The 18,419-nt window shown below is 45.6% G+C and overlaps 1 protein-coding gene and 1 long non-coding RNA gene across 4 annotated transcripts in view; one reads left to right on the top strand and one right to left on the bottom strand.

Moving 5' to 3' along the window:
• Positions 1 to 3,688: 3,688 nt before the first annotated feature.
• LOC126982958 (uncharacterized) overlaps positions 3,689 to 18,419 on the bottom strand; it is a 29,610-nt gene continuing 14,879 nt past the window's right edge. The window contains exons 1-5 of one of the 3 annotated variants that reach the window (XM_050835302.1): positions 16,033 to 16,706; positions 15,577 to 15,935; positions 14,492 to 14,695; positions 13,279 to 13,377; positions 3,689 to 7,067 (exon numbers count right to left, since the gene is read on the bottom strand). In XM_050835302.1, coding sequence (XP_050691259.1) covers positions 5,670 to 7,067; positions 13,279 to 13,377; positions 14,492 to 14,695; positions 15,577 to 15,771 — 1,896 coding nt within the window. In that variant the 5' untranslated portion in view covers positions 15,772 to 15,935; positions 16,033 to 16,706 and the 3' untranslated portion in view covers positions 3,689 to 5,669. Of the gene's footprint in view, positions 7,068 to 13,278; positions 13,378 to 14,491; positions 14,696 to 15,576; positions 16,707 to 18,419 lie in introns of those variants that run through there. The other 2 variants (XM_050835301.1, XM_050835300.1) reach the window with 2 other exon arrangements.
• Positions 6,937 to 13,730, top strand: LOC126982966 (uncharacterized). The gene is made up of 2 exons (XR_007735465.1): positions 6,937 to 7,085; positions 13,281 to 13,730. It is a non-coding gene; the product is annotated as an uncharacterized LOC126982966 (long non-coding RNA).

Consider the following 18,419-nt stretch of genomic DNA (forward strand, 5'->3'; position numbering starts at 1 on the left):
CATAAAAGTACCCCTGGAAATGCCCTAAACTCCCACGAAAGGCTAGTAAATTACGTGTTCTAATGAGTGTTCTTTTAGGTTCACGGTACAGAAGAAGGCTCAGACTACCACCAGGGTCATAAAAGTACCCCAGGAAATGCCCTAAACTCCCACGAAAGGCTAGTAAATTACGTGTTCTAATGAGTGTTCTTTTAGGTTCACGGTACAGAAGAAGGCTCAGACTACCACCAGGGTCATAAAAGTACCCCTGGAAATGCCCTAAACTCCCACGAAAGGCTAGTAAATTACGTGTTCTAATGAGTGTTCTTTTAGGTTCACGGTACAGAAGAAGGCTCAGACTACCACCAGGGTCATAAAAGTACCCCTGGAAATGCCCTAAACTCCCACGAAAGGCTAGTAAATTACGTGTTCTAATGAGTGTTATTTTAGGTTCACGGTACAGAAGAAGGCTCAGACTACCACCAGGGTCATAAAAGTACCCCTGGAAATGCCCTAAACTCCCACGAAAGGCTAGTAAATTACGTGTTCTTTGGCGCAGATATGTTTAAAAATATGGCCCTGAGGCTTCATAGCTCTGTTACTTAGCACGCCTGATAAAGCCCCGCCCGACCTTTGATGTTTGCCTGATGAACAGTGTTAGCATTGTTGCCAGCCTTGATACCTCTGCATGCCTGACATTCCCAGACACACGCGACTGCACTCGACTCTTGTTATCAAGCGACTAACCGATATGCTGGCATCGCTGAAGTGAATCTGACAAATTTTTTTGATGGGTTAAAACACCTTAAAACCCTTAATTGAAAGAGTTCGCAGCCAGCATGCAGTAAATACTCGGGAATCTCTCTCTCTCTCTCTCTCTCTCTCTCTCTCTCTCTCTCTCTCTCTCTCTTGTGCATTCATGGTCGACTGTTTTTCTTTCCTCTTCGTTATTGTATTATCGTGTTTGTTTGGCTCATAACTGATGATATTTTTATTACACTCTCTGCCGTAATTGTATTCTTTCAAAGGTTAAGTATCTGTTAAGTGAATGGCAAATGCGTATGTCGTCACTAAACATCTCTATTTTTATCTCTCTCTATCTGCCTATCTGTCAATTTGGGGTAATTTTCTTCAACATTTCGCCTCCCAAGCACACATATTTGACAAGCCTTTCGTAGGAGTTTTGCGTCTTTCCATGAGAAGTAGAATTATGACCCTAGTGGTAGTTTGATCCTTCTTCTGTACCATGAAACTAAAGAAGAACTCATTAGAACACGACCTCTGTAGCTAGCTTGTGAAGTACTGTCTATTTGGGGTCATTTTCTTCAACATTTCGCCGCTAGCCGCCCAACATATATTTGACAAGAAGTAGAATTATGACCCTAGTGGTAGTTTGATCCTTCTTCTGTACCATGAAACTAAAGAAGAACTCATTAGAACACGACCTCTGTAGCTAGCTTGTTCTTGTTATGTCTCTTTGTCCCGCCTCTGTGCCTTTCACGAGTTTCTTTGGTCTTCATAATGTGCGACGTGACATATGTATTACCGAAAGCGTGGAAAATGAGGTGAATACTTGAAGGCGAATTGGATTGCTCGCTTAATGTCACGTAGCTATGTGTGTGTGTGTGTGTGTGTGTGTGTGTGTGTGTGTGTATTTACCTAGTTGTAGTTTTACAGGGCCTGGGCTTTACGTTCGTGTGGTCCCGTCTCCGTATCTACATTTATCCAACTTTTCCTTTAAAGCTTTGCACACTCCTCGCCAATACTACATCCTCACTTAGTCTGTTCTAAACCTCTATATTTCTTTGCGGGAAGCTATATTTCTTTATGTCTCTCAAGCATCTTCCCTCCTTCAGTTTTTTACTATGTCCTATTGTGTTCCTGGTGGTAATTTCTTTAGTAGTAACTCCTCGTTGTCTACTTCTTCCATTTTGCTCAATAATTTGTAGATTTGTGTGTGTGTGTGTGTGTGTGTGTGTGTGTGTGTTAACTAGCCAACTCGGTCCTGCACTGCGGATATTATTTCACTCAAATATACCGATAAACTTCAAACATTTTCATTATCAACCCGGGAGAAGAAAATACAACAACCATAAATACACACACAAATAAAATACATCGCAAATAATAATAATAAAGAGGCGAATAACGACATAAAAACACAAGACAACCTCCAACAAGGCTTCCAATCCCATCGTGCTTCGGTACTAGAAAACAGTTCTTCATTATTATGGCTACCAGCATGTCATTTTTGTGTTTCCTTTCAGCAGAGTGTGTGGTGCTCCAAATAAATTGTTGAGCCAGGGAAAATTTTCACTTCAGTTGCCTTTATTCTTTCAGGTCTGGTGTCGTGGTGACGGTGGCAGCAGCAGCAGTCACTGAGCAGTGGCCGAGGCAGAGGAAGGAGCTGCAGAGTGTCGTCCCTCCTGTGTCAGTCGTTGCAGTGGGCATGACACTCACCGGTCCCTGCCTGCCAGCCTGCCCATGTGCATCAACCCGTCACCATTGTCAACACCACACCCGCTGAAGGGCTGGCTGGCTCTATGGTGATGTACTCAGTGGGCAGCGGCATGCCTAATTTCACGACAAAACATTGGCAGAACCTCATTTCAGATGTACCACAGTGAATCTTAATTGCTATATCTTCTTTAAAACACTTTGCAGTTCAAAACAAGCAATAGTGTTTTTTCACTCCCCACTGCTGGAGTGCTTATGTTGTGCTCCACCTTTGCAATGAGGCATTCATGACAGAGAATATCTGCATCCAGATATACAGTTTAAATTAACACAATGTTTACCTATGAAATTTTCACTAAAAAGAAAAACACAACAAGAGCAGCCTTCACAACTGAGAGGTTTACTTGGTTTTGTACTTATTTTTTGCAGCGGTTGATGTTCTTGAACACGTTCCATTATCAACTTGTAAAATAGTAAATCTTTCTGCAGTGGCCGTTACCTCCACGCAGGTCCCTGAGTGTTCCATCACAACAGTGACACCTTTTGCTGGCATGAAGGTGCACCCGAGGCTTCCAGGCATCACTGTTCGGTGACTACACCACAATGCATGCAAAGCTTGCCCAGCTTTCACATAAGTCCAGCATCTCTCCCTGCAGGCCTACACATGGCAACCCATGAGGGTCACTCACACCAGATACCTCAGGACTTGCTTTCCTTCAAGTCTAACCCTTGCAGGTACATGCCCTGGTATGCACACACCTGGGCACTCACATGCAGTGTGTAAGAAGCATGCTGCTTAAATTTCAATAATGCCAATTATACTGGGATTTTACACAAGCAGGGCAAACAAGCATTACTGCAATGTGTTGTGGCACAGTTACATAGTGATGCCTGCAAGCCTTGGCTGCACCTTCATCCTGACCGGAGATGTAATTATTGTTGTGATGAGGCCACCTGTAATGAGGGCCCTGCCTGGGGCTGAGTGGTGCTGCAGAAAGATTTGTTTTGAGGTTTGTAAAGAATGACCAGATGCCTTCCCTGTAACCTTTGTATAATCAAAGGACAAACAGGGCAAGGAGTAATGGTTCCCTGCAGTAGTAGTATTTTATCTTGGTACAGTTTTGTGGACTGTCTCTGAATTAGGTTTCTTTTGATGCAAAAGGAAGTTATAAATCCTGTCAGTAAATTGTGTTGCAGTTTCCTTTGTTCTGTAACTAATATAGTTATTTCAAAAGGCATAAGAAAACAAATATAAATTAAATATTTTAGTAGCGCTAGATAACTTGCTCCATACATACCACATACAAGTACAAAAAAAAACGTGCTTGATATATCAATGTTAATATTTTATTAAACTCTTGTCATTGCACTTTTAGCATTTTTAATGCTAGAAATGCAGGCAGTCAGTAGCTATGTTAAACGGCAACCTGTGAGCTGCTTTTCGGGTGGAATGTAGAAAATCACTCCTTGACCAAAGATAACTAATATCTATGAGATAATCTGCAGTTGCAAAACCATAAAGAATCATATAACCTTGCATGTCCCAGCATGCCCCACTAATACATATTCATTTTTCAGATAGCACAGCTGGCCCACAGCCACAGGCTTTGAGTAACCAAGACAAAAATGGTGAGGGGATCAGATGCCGTGTCACCAGGCAGCAAGGTTACTTCTCTGCAGTGTATGTAAGTGCATCATCCTTAAATTCTTTGCTACATGATTTCTCAAAATTAATTGACAGATTTAAGCTGATACACATATTTGGGTACGAGCAGTCATTGCAAAGGTGGTCGTAACATTTTGATACGGCTATCAAGCCGCTGTGCTTTGCCGGAGTTGTGATCATAGGGCTAAGGACAATGTTATATCATTTACAGGTTATGAATATTAGGATTTAGTCAGGTCCTTCAATCCAGGTAGTAAATTTTGAGGACTCATTAAGAATGGAGGACAAATGACCAACACAGAACCACTCCTGTAAAGCTACCATCATCTATACTCCTGGTCTGTGAATTCACCAAACATTTCCTTAAAGGTGTTTTCATGTGTTTGTGCTCACCAAATGACTGCAAAGTCTTGTTTTACTCATCCACCATGATTTGCTGATCACTTCTTGCCAAAATCTTGATTGAGTTTGATAAAATCTGATTTAACAAAGATATTGCCAAAAACTGCTTTGTAAATAGAGTAGTGGCTGAGTGGGGATAGACTTGGCAATTATTAGCAAGTGAAAATATATTTGATAGCATCAAAAAAATGTTTGATAAATGTTAAAGTTTACAAGAGCTGCCCTGTGTAGGTTGACTGGTCACTTCATACTCACTCACACAAATAATGGAACACAGTTAAGCATGGAGCACTTTTCTTAGCCTCATCACATCACACCAACAGTTTTCTTTCTTGAGGTTCATCAACTTCCTCTTGTGCTTAAGAGGCTTCCACTCTTTGCAGGCTGCTTGTTCACCATGGTTTATGCACTATTTACTGCAGGAGCAGCACAATAAACAACATGTTTGAGGCAGCCAGAGGAATCGCAACACTACACTGGCAAACAAGACTGAGAACACGCTATTAGTTCCTCATCTTTGCATGGTTCACCTGCTCACCATGTTTACAGGTCTGACATTTGCCACAGTGCTGTTGCTTCCTCTGACTGCCTCTCGCATCATGTCCGTTGTGCTGATTGTACTCTCCTTGGAGTAAATAGTGCTTTCATTGTGGTAAGCACACAGCAGCAAAGTAGAGTGGGAACTCAACATGATAAGGTCAATAAGCCTCAAGAAAAAACTTGGTGTTGGTGTGATCAGGGTGACAGCACACCCACCCCGAGGCGCTTGATGCAGCAAAGTGGGAGCAAGTTTGACACAGCTATGGCTGGTGTATTACGTTAACTCTCTATATGTCTGTAGAACTAAATTCAGTTTACCCAAATTCACTTCATAGGATCACAAGTTCATGTCAGATGCAGACGGTATCCCTCAAATGAAGTATTTTATATATGCAAAAACATCAGTTTCGATTTGATCACATTTTTTAACTGAAAAACTTCCAAAATACACAAGATAAAATGAATGAACTGTTTAACTTAAGGAAACATTTTATTCATTTAATTAAAATCATTAAGACTTTTGAATGGCTCAACATGCCTGACTAATGGTATAAAAACAGGGTTGGGGTGAGAGAGGGCACAGGGTTCTTTGGAGTTGTTCATCAGTAACTTCGAACAGTAGCAATCAGAGGTAGGAAATGGGTACATGTGAATGGAAGGAGTCAGATGAACTACTGCTATTGCGGGCACTGTTACAGGGGTTGGCAGAAGTGGTGTTGGCAGTGATTTCTGGTACCACAGTATCATAAATAGGGCTATGATGAGATGAGACAGAGTTATTGGTGATTACAGGAAGAGTTGTGGAGGTGTTGATAGTGAGTGGAGATACATTTTCGTATATAGGACTGTGGTCAGGTGCAGGACAGGCGTCAATGGGCATGGCATAGATTGCAGTGGTGGTGGGTTGGGTGGCGTCCAGGTTGGCACGGGAAGGTGTGTTGGTTAAAGGGGAGGGAGTGGTGGTGTGGGCAGTGGGTTCATGAGTTGAGGCAGAGACAGGGAGGTGGTCTGATGGGAAAGGAGTGACATTGAAGGTAGGGTCACACGGAGGGGTGATATTGGTGTATACCACTACGTCAGGGGTGAGAGAAGGGGTAGTAGATGAGGGGGGAGGAAGTAAAGACTCTAGTGTGTATGTGTGGGTTGGGGAGGGGCAGGGAGATGGGGAGTAAATAGGAGAGGGAGGATCATCATGCCAAGACTCAATAATGTGCTCCTCATCTAACGCCTCTTCCTGGATTTGGGTGAGGGAAATCATCCGTGGGGAGGTGGGGTCACGAGATAAGGGGGTCACAGATGTCTGAGGCAAGGGAGGTGGCGAGGAGGGGCTGGCAAAGGGGACAGCACCTTGGGGAGGGATGCGAGAGGAGGTCCTGGGTCTAGCGAGAACTATGGAGCTGGGGACATTGGAGGCATGAGGTGATTGGAGCTCAAAGGTGTGTGAGGACTGGCTGGAGAGAGGAACACCACTGCAGGTAGACAGGTGTGGGGAGGTCTTAGGACTGGACAGGACTGGGGAGCTAGGACTGGGCACAGCAGTGACGAAGGAATATGTTGACAGTGGTGGTGAGATGCCGGAGTGGGTGACAGAACCACGGCGAGATGATCGGGGCGCCGCGTGTTCTTTGTAGGAGACTCGGGATCCAGGGTATGGCAGAGGGTTATGGGATGAGGGATGTGGCAGGGAGGAAGGTCTAGAGGAAGAACTGTGTCTGGAGGACCTGGAGTTGTTCAAGACAGGGGAACCAGAGTGAGTCCTGAAGCTCTGGGATAGAGGAAGGAGAGGGGAGGACGGGCTCTTCCTATTCTTTGACCACCGTCTGGCACTGCCTCTCCCTCTGCTTGTGTTTGGTGTGTACCTCTGGCTTGGCCGAGCATGGGAGCCTGGAGGGGGAGTCACCTGCTGCACCTGCCTCATCTCCTGTCCTTGGTCCTCACGTGAGACTTGGGAGGGTTGAAGAGCTCTCAGCAGGTCCTCTGCACACTGCACGGCAAGGAGCAGCACCACCACGATTGTCAGGACCTGTTTACATCACACAAGGTAATGATCCCTCGCTAGAAATATATCAGAGAAATTGTAATAATGCAGTGAGAACACCACTGAGTGTTGGAATCAACCCACACGCTTTCTGAGATAAGGGCAACACAACTGAACATTACCACCATTGACAAAAGAAGAAGGTGTCAGGGTCACTGCTCCTCCCAGCCCGCTGTGGACATGAAGGATAGGTGACTGCTCACAGTCATGGAAGCTGGCAAAGCTTTTAATCAGCCCACAATGGGTTAATTATAAGTGTTTGTAGCTACCATGAGTGTGAGCAGGGTCACCTTTTCTTCATGTCCACAGTGGGGGCTGGGATGGCAGGTATAGTGCTGCAGAAGTGACCCCTGACACAGCAACCTCTTAGCTCATCAGTGGCTTGGTTGGTAGGCTGACCTGACTGCTGCTCAAAAAAAAAACAGCACTCAGGGGTGTACATTCAAGAAATTCCTCACATCACATTCTTGTATCCCATTCCTGCTCCTTTGGTAGAAGGAGTCTAAGTTGGTATTCTTGACTTGGGTGGACATTTCCCACCTGGTGGGTGTGTGGGTTTTAATAGCCAGAGAAAGATTTCGGACAAGTCAAAAATGCCTACCAAGATGCCTTCTACCACACCTTCCTGCTCAAATTTTCCTGCACTAGTTACTCCTGAGCTTCATAAATCTGATTTCATTTACATTGTTTACACAAATTTGTAATGGGTGAATAGCACCTACAACCTAACCAGCACCTTTTACATGAATAACAAAACACTACTTAGATCTATACTAATGATGTATCGGATGTTAGATTTCAGAGATCCGCGGATGTGTATGCGGATGTCCTATGTACATATTTTGCGGATGCGGAAGCAGATGCGGATATCAGTTTCTACCAAACTGCGGATGCAGATATCAAATTATGACATCCTTGCGGGTGCGGATGTGTTCAGGATTTTGGTCATTTACTATATATGACCAATTATTGCCAGATGGCTGTTGCTTTTGTTGGACAATTCTGCATTTGCATTTTGTAGTTTAAAAGTCTCTCTCTCTCTCTCTCTCTCCAGGCTGCTTCCCTTCATACTTATGCAATATTACATGTAGTACATACAGTACTATTACACAGTACATATATACATACTTGTGCAAATTTACATGATACATACATACTACATAGTCATTATATATGTAAAATTATTTCCATCCTCCTGCCCTTCTGCAAAACTTTTGACACAATAGGTTGTGTAAATTTGAAAGGAAATGAATACAAAGTGTAATTTTAGTAGATAATTAAGTGACCATGCATTAATTAATTTTCAACTTTACAAGCTCAGTACTCTGTAGTCTGCACTCTGAGTCTGTGACTCTGTAATGTATAAAGTATATTCACCACATCCTGTTTGTGTGTGGTGCAGATGTGGATGCAAATGTTTAATTTATCAGAACTACAGATGTAGATGCGGAAAAAGTTGGAAAGTTTCGTTTAGTCGGCGCAACATCTGTGGTCATATGCCGGAGAGAGACAGAAGGGGAAGGAATTATAGGAGAAAGGAACAGATCCCAGGAGATGGGACCTCAACGACCCTGGCCCACACCATCCAGCGAGCCCTCCTCGTCCTGACATCCGAGAGTTGGGAGATCACCCTGCAGTGGGTGCCCTCCCACTCAGGCATAAGAGGCAGTGAGATCGCCGACGCCGAGGCCAGGCTGGCCCTCGCCAAGGTAAACACAACGCCGCTACCCCTGCCACTCTCCACGGCCAAACGCCTCAACTCCAGCACCTGCCACACCTCATGGGACAACACGCTTGCCCACACCCTCTGCATCACCTCCATGGGTCAGTACCACACCAACTCCTCCCCACTGCTATGGGTGAGGAAAACGTCCCGCGTCTAGACATGGCCCTGACTCACCTCCGCCTGGGCCACATAACACTCAACGCTCACCTCAACCACCTGCCCCTGATCCCCGACCCTCACTGCCCCTGGTGCAGGACTGTCGAGGAGACCATTGAGCACCTCCTGCTGCACTGCCCACGCTTCCATTCCCAGCGAATGTTGCTACAACACCAACTCCGCTCCCTGGACGTGCCCATCTTCAACCTGCTGGCAGCGGCAGGCGTCCACCTCTCACGGCAGGAATCTGTCCTCCGCCTCACCTGCGCCTTCCTCAGGAAGAAGGAAGACAAGGAAGACGGGGCAGCTGATGCGCCCGTGAAGCCCTCACAGGATGACACCAGGGCTCATGTGAGCGACTAGATCGCCGTGGCCCAAGACAACAGCAACAACAACAGTACTACCAGCCACATGGTCAGGTAGTTGGCGACTAAACCATCAACCCCACTTTTTTTTCTTGGACCAGTGAGGAGGGTGTGCTGGACCCCCAGGTGGTTTAAAAACAAGACCATTCAAAGGGCAGATGAACTCATGTTTATCAGTCAATGGCCATCCAGTCCCAGCTATGGGTGAAATAGTGGGTGGTAAACCTTATAGCCCCTGCTGCCTTGTAGGGTTTGTCTTTTCTTTTAAGCAAAGGCTAGGGCCACCACTTAAAATAGGTGGTTGGGGTTAACATGGGCATGCACCTGTAAAATTTTGCTCCAAAAACTGATATGGCTCAAAACCAGAATGTGGCCCCCATTACCCGGCAGCCCTTGAGCGGGCAGGGGGTGCGAAGAATCTCTGGACTTAGCTTTAGAATAGGGACGGTGAATGTGGGAACAATGAGAGGAAGAAGCAGGGTGGTGGTGGATATGCTGGGTAGGAGAAAGGTTGACATTTGTTGTGTGCAGGAAGTGCAATTTAAGGGTGAAGGAAGCAGAATGATAGGAAGTGGGGAAGAAAAGTACAAGATGTGGTGGAAAGGGGAGAGTGGTGGAGGGGGGAGAGTCGGAGGGGTGGAAATGATGGTGAGAGAGGAGCTAATAGAGGATGTAATAGAAGTGAGGAGGATAACATCAAGGATAATGCTAATAAGAATGGTAATAGGAGAAACTATTCAATGTTTTCTCTGTGTATGCCCCTCAGGTGGGGAGGACAGACGAGGAGAAGGAGTTTTGGGGAGTGCTGGATGATGAGATGGCAGGTATAAGAAATGAGAAGCTGTTCATTGGAGGAGATTTGAATGGTCATACAGGGCAAAGTAGAGATGGATTTGAGGAAGTAATGGGTGTGTATGGTTACGGAGAGAGAAACAGAGAAGGGGAGAAAATATTGGAGTTTTGTCAGGGCAGGGGACTGGTTGTGGCAAACACTATGTTCAAGAAAGAGAAAAGGTGGTGACATATAAAAGTGGAAGAGTGGAAACGCAAGAAGACTATATAATATTCTATAGTGTACAAAAAGGATGAAGATTTTTGGATAAAAGACGTGAAGGTGATCCCGGGGGAAGCGTGCCTGCCACAACATAGACTTCTGTGTGCTGACATAGCCACGAAGGTAGGGAAGAAAAAGATAAAAAAGAATAAAGAAAGAAAAATAAGTGTGGAAGCTGAGGGAGGATGAAATTAGAAGAGTTTGAACAAAGAGTGAATAAGGAAAATAGAGGAAAATAATGGAGGATGGGAACAATTGAAAGAAAATATCATGACAGCAGGGAGAGAAGTGTGTGGTGAAACAAAAGGAATTAGAAGAAAGGAAAGAGAGACATGGTGGTGGAATGGAATAGTGCAGCAGGCCATCAAGGAAAAGGAGGCATACAAGAAATGGCAGAAAACAAAGGAGGAGGAAGATAGAGAGGTGTTTAAAGAAAAGAAGAAAAAGGCAAGAAAAGAGGTAGTGAAGGCAAAGAAGAAAGCAACAGAAGAATGGGTGAGGGAAAGAGAAGGGAGAAAGTTAACAAAAATGAGATGTTTAAAATAGCTAAACAAATGAAAAGAGAGAGAGCAGATGTAGTTGGGGCGAAGTTTGTAAAAGATGGAGGAGGGAACATCATGGTGGAAAAAGAAAAGATATTGGAAAGATGGAGTAAATATTTCACTGAACTATTAAATGAGGAAAATGAATATATGATAAATGAAACTGAAAAAGTAGAAGGCCCACAAGAAAAAAATATGGAAGAGGAGATAAAAAAAGCACTAAAGGAAATGAAAAATGGTAGAGCAGCAGAACCTTCAGGGCTAACAGTAGATTTAATAAAGGCAGCAGGAAAGGAAGGAGTGGTGGAATTGACAAGAGTGTTAAATGATGTACGGTATTAAAAAGGGGAGAGATACCAGAAGACTAGAAAGGATACTACACCATACCCATTTTTAAAGGGGAAGGAGATGGTTTGAAATGTGGTAACTATAGGGGGATAAGGTTACTGGAGCATGGCATGAAGGTATATGAAAAAGTCCTGGAGAAGAGGCTGAGAAGGATAATAAGAATTGATAAATGTCAGTTTGGCTTTTGCCCTGGGAGATCAACAACTGAAGCAATATATACTATGAGAGGGCTTCAGGAAAGGCTTATGGAGAAGAGGAGGAGATTGAATCATGTTTTTGTAGATCTAGAGAAAGCATTTGACAGAATACCAAGGGAAATTATAAGATGGGCATTGAGAAGGCAAAGAGTACCAGAAAGAATGGTTGAATCGGTGATGGGACTTTATGAAGGTACAAAATCGAGAATGAAAACAGTGGTGGGAACATCAGATGAGTTCGAAATTGGAGTGTGGGTTCACCAGGGATCTGCCCTTAGCCTGCTCCTGTTTGTAACAGTAATGGAGGAGGCAACAAAGGAAGCAAGAGGAGAGGCACCATGGGAGCTGCTGTATGCAGATGACTTGGTAGTAAATGCAGAGACAGCAGAAGAAGTGAAAGAAAAGTTAAATAAATGGAAGGAAGGAATGGAGGAGAGAAGTTTGAAAATTAATATGGAAAAAACAAAGTACATGGTGACTGGAAAAGAAGCAAGAGAAAAGATTAAATCAGGAAAATATCCATGTGGATGCTGTGGGAAGGGAGTAGGTGTAAATTTAGTCTTGTGCACATGTTGCAGGCAGTGGTGCCACCATAGATGCTCAGGCCTCAGAAATGTAAGAGGAGTGCAGAATTTTACATGCCCAGCTTGTGTAAGGAGACAGCAAGGACGAGAAACAGAGAGGGATGAACTAGAGGTGAATGGAGGAAAGCTGGATGAGGAAATGAAAGTTTTGTTTAGTCGGCACAACATCTGTGGTCATATACTGGAGAGAGACAGAAGGGGAAGGAATTATAGAAGGGGACAGATCCCAGGAGACTGGACACAACCCCTGATTAATACCTGGTAACCAAATTTTTCCACTCCGCCCGGGAATCGAACCTGGGCTCTCTTGGTTGTGAGCCGAGTGTGCTAACCACTGTACCACGAAGCCCCCAACTGGATGAGGAAGAACATTTCTGTTATTTGGGAGATGTTCTGGACTGTGAGGCGGGAGTGGAGAGGACAGTGAGAGTGAGAGTGGCGGGAGTGTGGTTAAAGTGGAGGGAGGTGGCTAGTCTGCTTGTGAATCATAGCATCCCTCTAAAGAGCAGAGCAGGGGTGTACCAAGCGTGTATTAGATCAGTGATGTTGTATGGAGCAGAAAAATGATGGAGGTAATGAGAGTAAATGATCGCAGAATGCTGAGGTATATGGCGGGGATCAGGTGGCAAGACAGGGTGTCCAGTGCAGATATAGCTAACAGATGTGGAGTAGAGGACCTGGAAACAGTGGTCAGAAGGGGAAGACTCCGATGGTTTGGACATGTAAAGAGAGCAGTGCTGGGAGTTTTGAAAAGATTGGAGGTAGAAGGAAGGAGACCAGTTGGTAGACCTTGGAAAACGTGGAGAAGGTGTATGCAGGAAGACTTGGCATTGATGTGATTGGATGAACATCGGGCAGAAGACAGTAGAATGGAGGAGAGCCATAAAGCGTCCAACTGCTCAGAAAGAGTGAAAACAGACGTTAAACGAAATGATGATGATGATTGCGCCCCTGCGGTGCTGCTTAGCGTCCTTAACTACAAATCTGCAGCCCTGGGTAGTCAGCATGCAGCCCACCCAGCTGCTCATCCTCCCTCTCAGGAAGTTTGATAAATGGGTTCCCGGGGAAAACGTGGGGAAGGTAAACTGTGTGTGTCGGGTTAATGGGTTCTCTCCCACCACAGGCTCAAGGGGTCCAAGGGACGGAGATTGGCACAGCCGCCACGCAGAGCTGTAGCGTATGTTGCCAACTTTACCTGTACCTTTTCTTCCCTCTACTACTCACAGCGGCTGCAGCGGTGGAAGGGCTGGGAGCTGGCAGCAGCAGGAGCAGGATGGCAGCAGGCAGCAGCACCAAACTTGACACTCCATCATGCACAGTTTCCTGAAAGAAAATGTCTTATGAGGCATTCATTTGGGCATTTTCATCTGTCTACTCTTTGCTGTGACAGTTTATTGCACTTTTTTTTCCTTGACCTGTCTCCTATGCTGCCACCACCACCACCACCACCACCATTCTTCCTTCTTACTGTGGGAATACTTATTTACTCTTACTGTAATTAAGAAAAATATATATGTGATTTTCCTCTTACTGTAAAATTTTTAAATATATAGTGTGTGTGATTTATCCTTGTGATGTCTATGATAAAAAAACATATCCCCACAAGAGGCAACAAGGCTTCTGTTTCTGTGAATAGATTAAGATTGCATAAAATAGATATTGGATTTTAACATTTATATGCTTTTTTCTTTACCTTTATGATATAAATGGGAACTGACCATCCTATTATGATTCATTGCTGCCTCCATGTAGTGGTTGGCATGCCAAGCTATAAATCTGAATCGCAGGTTTGATCCTGGCCCAGGGCCTAAGTCACCCACCTGTTATTCTACCTTTGAGTACCTGGGAAAACCTGGGGAAGGAAAACTGGCTGCCCAGATGTCACAGTGGCCCTGTGTCTCAGAGTAGTGGGTTCTTACTGCTTTGGTTCTTACCCCCCCAGACTTAGTTAAGGGCCAATGAGATTGAGATGAGCATCCAGGCCATGAGAAGCTTAGTGTGTGCCCCAACTTCATCTTTTACGAATCAATAAAACTACGTTTTATAACCAAAATCAGACTGCATGTTACATAAGTATTGGTTCCAATAGGTATGTTTAGTGCTGTGGCCAGGGAGAGAAGCTGGAGTGACCTAACCAAGTAAATAGGAGCTGCATTTCATATGGATAAATTTTCTGTGATCCTAAGTAAAGGACAGGATGCACACTTTTTGTAAATTGCACACTGATCTAACACATTAAGGTGCAAGTCTGCTATGATGACTAAATAATCCGTTTAAGATACTTCACACAAGAAGGTTTTGCACTACTATTGTAAAACTCAGCATCTTGAGAACTGTCTTGTGCCCCAAAGACTTCCTTCTGCACCCAAGTTGTACGTATGCCTGGCTGAGAACCACAGAACTACGGCTTCCCCGCTCCAAGACAAGCAAGCCTTACCAAGATGCTGGGGAGGCGGTGGCAGTGGCGGAGGCTGGGGAGGCCGTGGGGACAGTGCCGGGGGTGGTGCAGCGGCAGGAGGTGAGCCAGGTAGATGATGACCACGGTGACCAGGACGAGGCAGGTCACAGCGAGCAGGAAGGCGACATGACCCGACGTCTCAGGTGCCCTCTTGAGGAAGGTGATCATAGACAACAATAGGATCTGAAAGTAGTGGCAGTAGATTAGTAAACAATAGTAGTAGTTATGATGGTAGTAGTAGTGTTGTGGCAGTAGTAGAAATATAGTCGCATATAAGGTATCTAACACTGCAAACCTAGACCACAAAAATAAAATCTGATGGGCAATAGAAATGAGATGGTGTGTTTTGTATTATTGACTTGATTATAATAAGGTACTCATCAATCAGGGTGAGAGCTAGAGTATCATGGAGGTAGAATTGGTGGAGTCGACATCAGCCCAATTAAGTGAATCCGCCGAGCTGTCATTTTTACGGCCAGGTGTCAGGTGTTGTCAGGTCAGGCTCCCTCTTAATGGACTCGGCCTGGCTCGCCCAACCCCATCTTCTGGCCGTAAATTTGACAGTTCGTCGGCTTCACCTCAATTAATGGGATTAGCGGACCGTGTCGACTCCACCAACTCTACCTCCATGGAGAGTATAATGTAGTAGTAGCAGTAACAGAAAATAAGTGTCTAAATAATAGTAAATATATAAGTACCAATAGGACTCTAGGGTATACTTCTAGACTATCACTTTTAACCGTAAATTGCAGGCAGGCTTGTTAAGTTCCACGCGCGTAACTGCTTATCTGCTGAAGTGAAATACTCTAACGTTACTTGATACAGACTCCCGAGACTGCCTGACCAACTCTCTCTTTCACTCTAGAACACCAAGAAAGACAAAGAAGTAAAACGAGAACAAGACAACGAAGAAAACAAAAATGCGAAGGAGTGCAAGAACATGACGAAATAGTAATAGAATAGTAGGAATGATAGTAATAGTAGTAGTAGCACCAGTAGTAGAAATATCAGCACTGTAAAACACTCCCAAGCCTGGCGCAGCAGCAGCAGAACAGCCAACTCACCACCTCGACGACGCGGAGAACGCCACTTCGGTGCTTCGCGTATCTCGTCTGCACCGTCGCCTTCCACCCCAGACACAGAGGCAGGATGTGCGCCGCCCTGCTGCTCCCGTCCCTGCCCCTCACTTCGGGAACTGCTATGGTTACTCTCCTCCTCTCGGGCACCCTGTCTCCTTCTTTCTCGTTGCCTGTTGCCATTTCCCTTTCTTCGTTCCTTCCTGCGCTTTCTCCCTCCTTCCTTCCTCCCGTTCTTCCTCTCTCCCTTCTTCCTTCTCGTTCTTCCTCTCTCGTGTTGCCTGTTCTCTCTTCCTCTCCCGTAGACTGCTCTCTCCTACTCTTCCTTTGTTCTTCCTCTCTCCCTTCTTCCTTCTCGTTCTTCCTCTCTCCTGTTGCCTGTTCTCTCTTCCTCTCCCGTAAACTGCTTTCTCCTACTCTTCCTTTGTTCTTCCTCTCTCCTACTCTTCCTTTGTTCTTCCTCTCTCCCTTCTTCCTTCTCGTTCTTCCTCTCTCCTGCTGTCTGTTCTCTCTTCCTCTCCCCTTAGACTGCTCTCTCCTACTCTTCCTTTGTTTCTTCTCTCTTCCTTCTTCTTTCTTTGCTTTCTTCCTCTCTCTCGTTCACTGTTTTGCACCTTTCTTTATTCTCCCTCCTTTCTTTGTTCTTCCGTTTTCCACCGACTTAATTACCACCGCTTCCTCCCTTTTTTTTTTTTTTCTTGCTTCTCTTCGTTCTTCTTTCACCAGCTTTCTGACGACTGTTTATCCTTCCTCTTCTTGTTCTTCTTTGTTCCTCCGTGTGTTCTCTTCTCACCTCTTCTTCTTGTTCTTCCGCTTACCTTGACAACAATCACTCTACCACTTCCCTACTTGTTCTCGTTCTTATTCTTCCTTTTCTCCTTCCCTTCGTTACTTCTGTTCCAAGCTTATTCCTCACCACCTTCTCCTGCCGTGTTCTTCCTCCTTCCTTCGTTGACTCTTCGGCCTCTCCTTCAGCAGCTCGTCGGCGTGTCTTGTCCCTCTCTCCGTCGTCCGCCTCCTCGCACGACCACTGGCTCACTCCCTTCCCTCCCGCTCTTCCTGGCTCGCGCGGGAACGACCACCGAACTGCACCGAAGCTTCAATCCTTCCCCGGTACCGAAGTGCCGCGTTGGGAATTGAAGTCTTGTTGGAGGTTGTCGTGTGTTGTTAGGTCGTTACTCGCCTCTTTATTATTATCATCATTATTCGCTACTTCTCGCGTGCAACTGACAACGCTGAGAGAAAAGAAAACCCCTGACCGGATGGGAGAGAGAGAGAGAGAGAGAGAGAGAGAGAGAGATAGAGTATAGTTTTCCAATGTACATCATCCAATATACTTACTCAGTAGGTCAAATATATTTAAAAGTCAGTGATGTACAGGGGAGTGGGAAATTCTGGCTGGTGGGGTCGGGGTGGTCGGCAGAGGGTCAGTTTTCAAGAACGAGGGTAAATATTAGGCAGCTTCCACCCCTCCCCCCCCCCCACTGTTACCCACGCACATCCCCTCACTTCCTCCCGCCCCCCCCCCCCCCCCCCCCCCCCACCCACCCGCCCCCCCCGCCTGCCTGGGAGCCACCTAACAGAGTGAGTGCCAGACCTGGACCTGATAAATGTTAACATTGCTACTACTACTCCTACTAATCAACTCAAATGCAAGGTAAGGGTGATAAGCAAGATTACGAAGTAAAAGTGGTGGCGAGGAGCAATGTACAAACAAAAAACCATTTCTACTTTACCGTAAAGGCAGAGTAAAGGCAGTGTAGGTATATGTGTCTGTGTGTACGTATATGGAGGAGACAAGAGTCAAAGTGTGGTCTCAGCTACCATTGCTCTGTTCATCACCATAAATAGCAACTGAGATACGCTCTCGTAATGGCAACGAAATGGAGCCCCCTCAGGGTTGCGTCTGCTCGTCTAGCAATCAAAAATGTGTTCCGTGCTCGTGTGTAAGACGAGGACAACCCTGTGAATGAAATCTCCAAGAACCGAGAAGGAAAACAGAGAAACACTGAGTGACCTAATGAGAGAACTCCCGAAAGACACAAGGAGGAGGACGGATATAGCACAGGAAGTGGGCGCTTCGAACTGGCTAACCACACTACCTATCAGGGCAAAAGGCTTCAGCTTAAACAAGAAAGAATTCACAGATGCCATTGCCCTGAGGCATGGCTGGCCAGTGGAAGGGCTCCTGTGGCTCACCCTTCAACCAAAACCATGCCACAACATGCAAGACAGGAGGCTTCGTCTGCATGAGACATGACGAAGTGAGAGACGTGACAGCTCAGATGCTGAAAGAAGTCTGTCACAACATGACCGTGGAGCCCATGCTGCTTCCTCTGCAAGGCGAACACCTCGCCAGACGCACCGCTAATGGCTCGAACAAAGCACGAGTGGATGTTAGCGCCAGAGGGTTTGGACTCGTGGACAAATGGCGTACTTTGACATAAGTATATTTGATCCCATGGCCCATTGCCATAGAGACCTGACCCCTCGACGAAGCCCACGGAAGAAATGAACACGAGAAAAACAGCCTACGAGGAAAGAATACAGAATGTGGACCAGGGCTCCTTCACCCCGCTTATAGTATGCACGACGTCGGGAGGGATAGGACCAAGGGCGCAGAGCTTCTGCACAATACTCGCCGAAACACTGGCGAATAAGAAACAGCAGCCGAGAGGCAGTGTGGTCGTCTCAATGAGATGTAGGCTGTCCTTCTCCCTCCTGAGGTCAGCCTTGGTCTGCCTGAGAGGAACCAGGTCACCTGCACCCAAAACCACCCAAATTGCTGAAATGGACTTTGAGGCGACGGTGGTTACTAATAGCCGTATGAA

This window comes from Eriocheir sinensis, chromosome 52, assembly GCF_024679095.1.
Source record: "Eriocheir sinensis breed Jianghai 21 chromosome 52, ASM2467909v1, whole genome shotgun sequence".
In the NCBI taxonomy this organism is placed as follows: Eukaryota; Metazoa; Arthropoda; class Malacostraca; order Decapoda; family Varunidae; genus Eriocheir; species Eriocheir sinensis.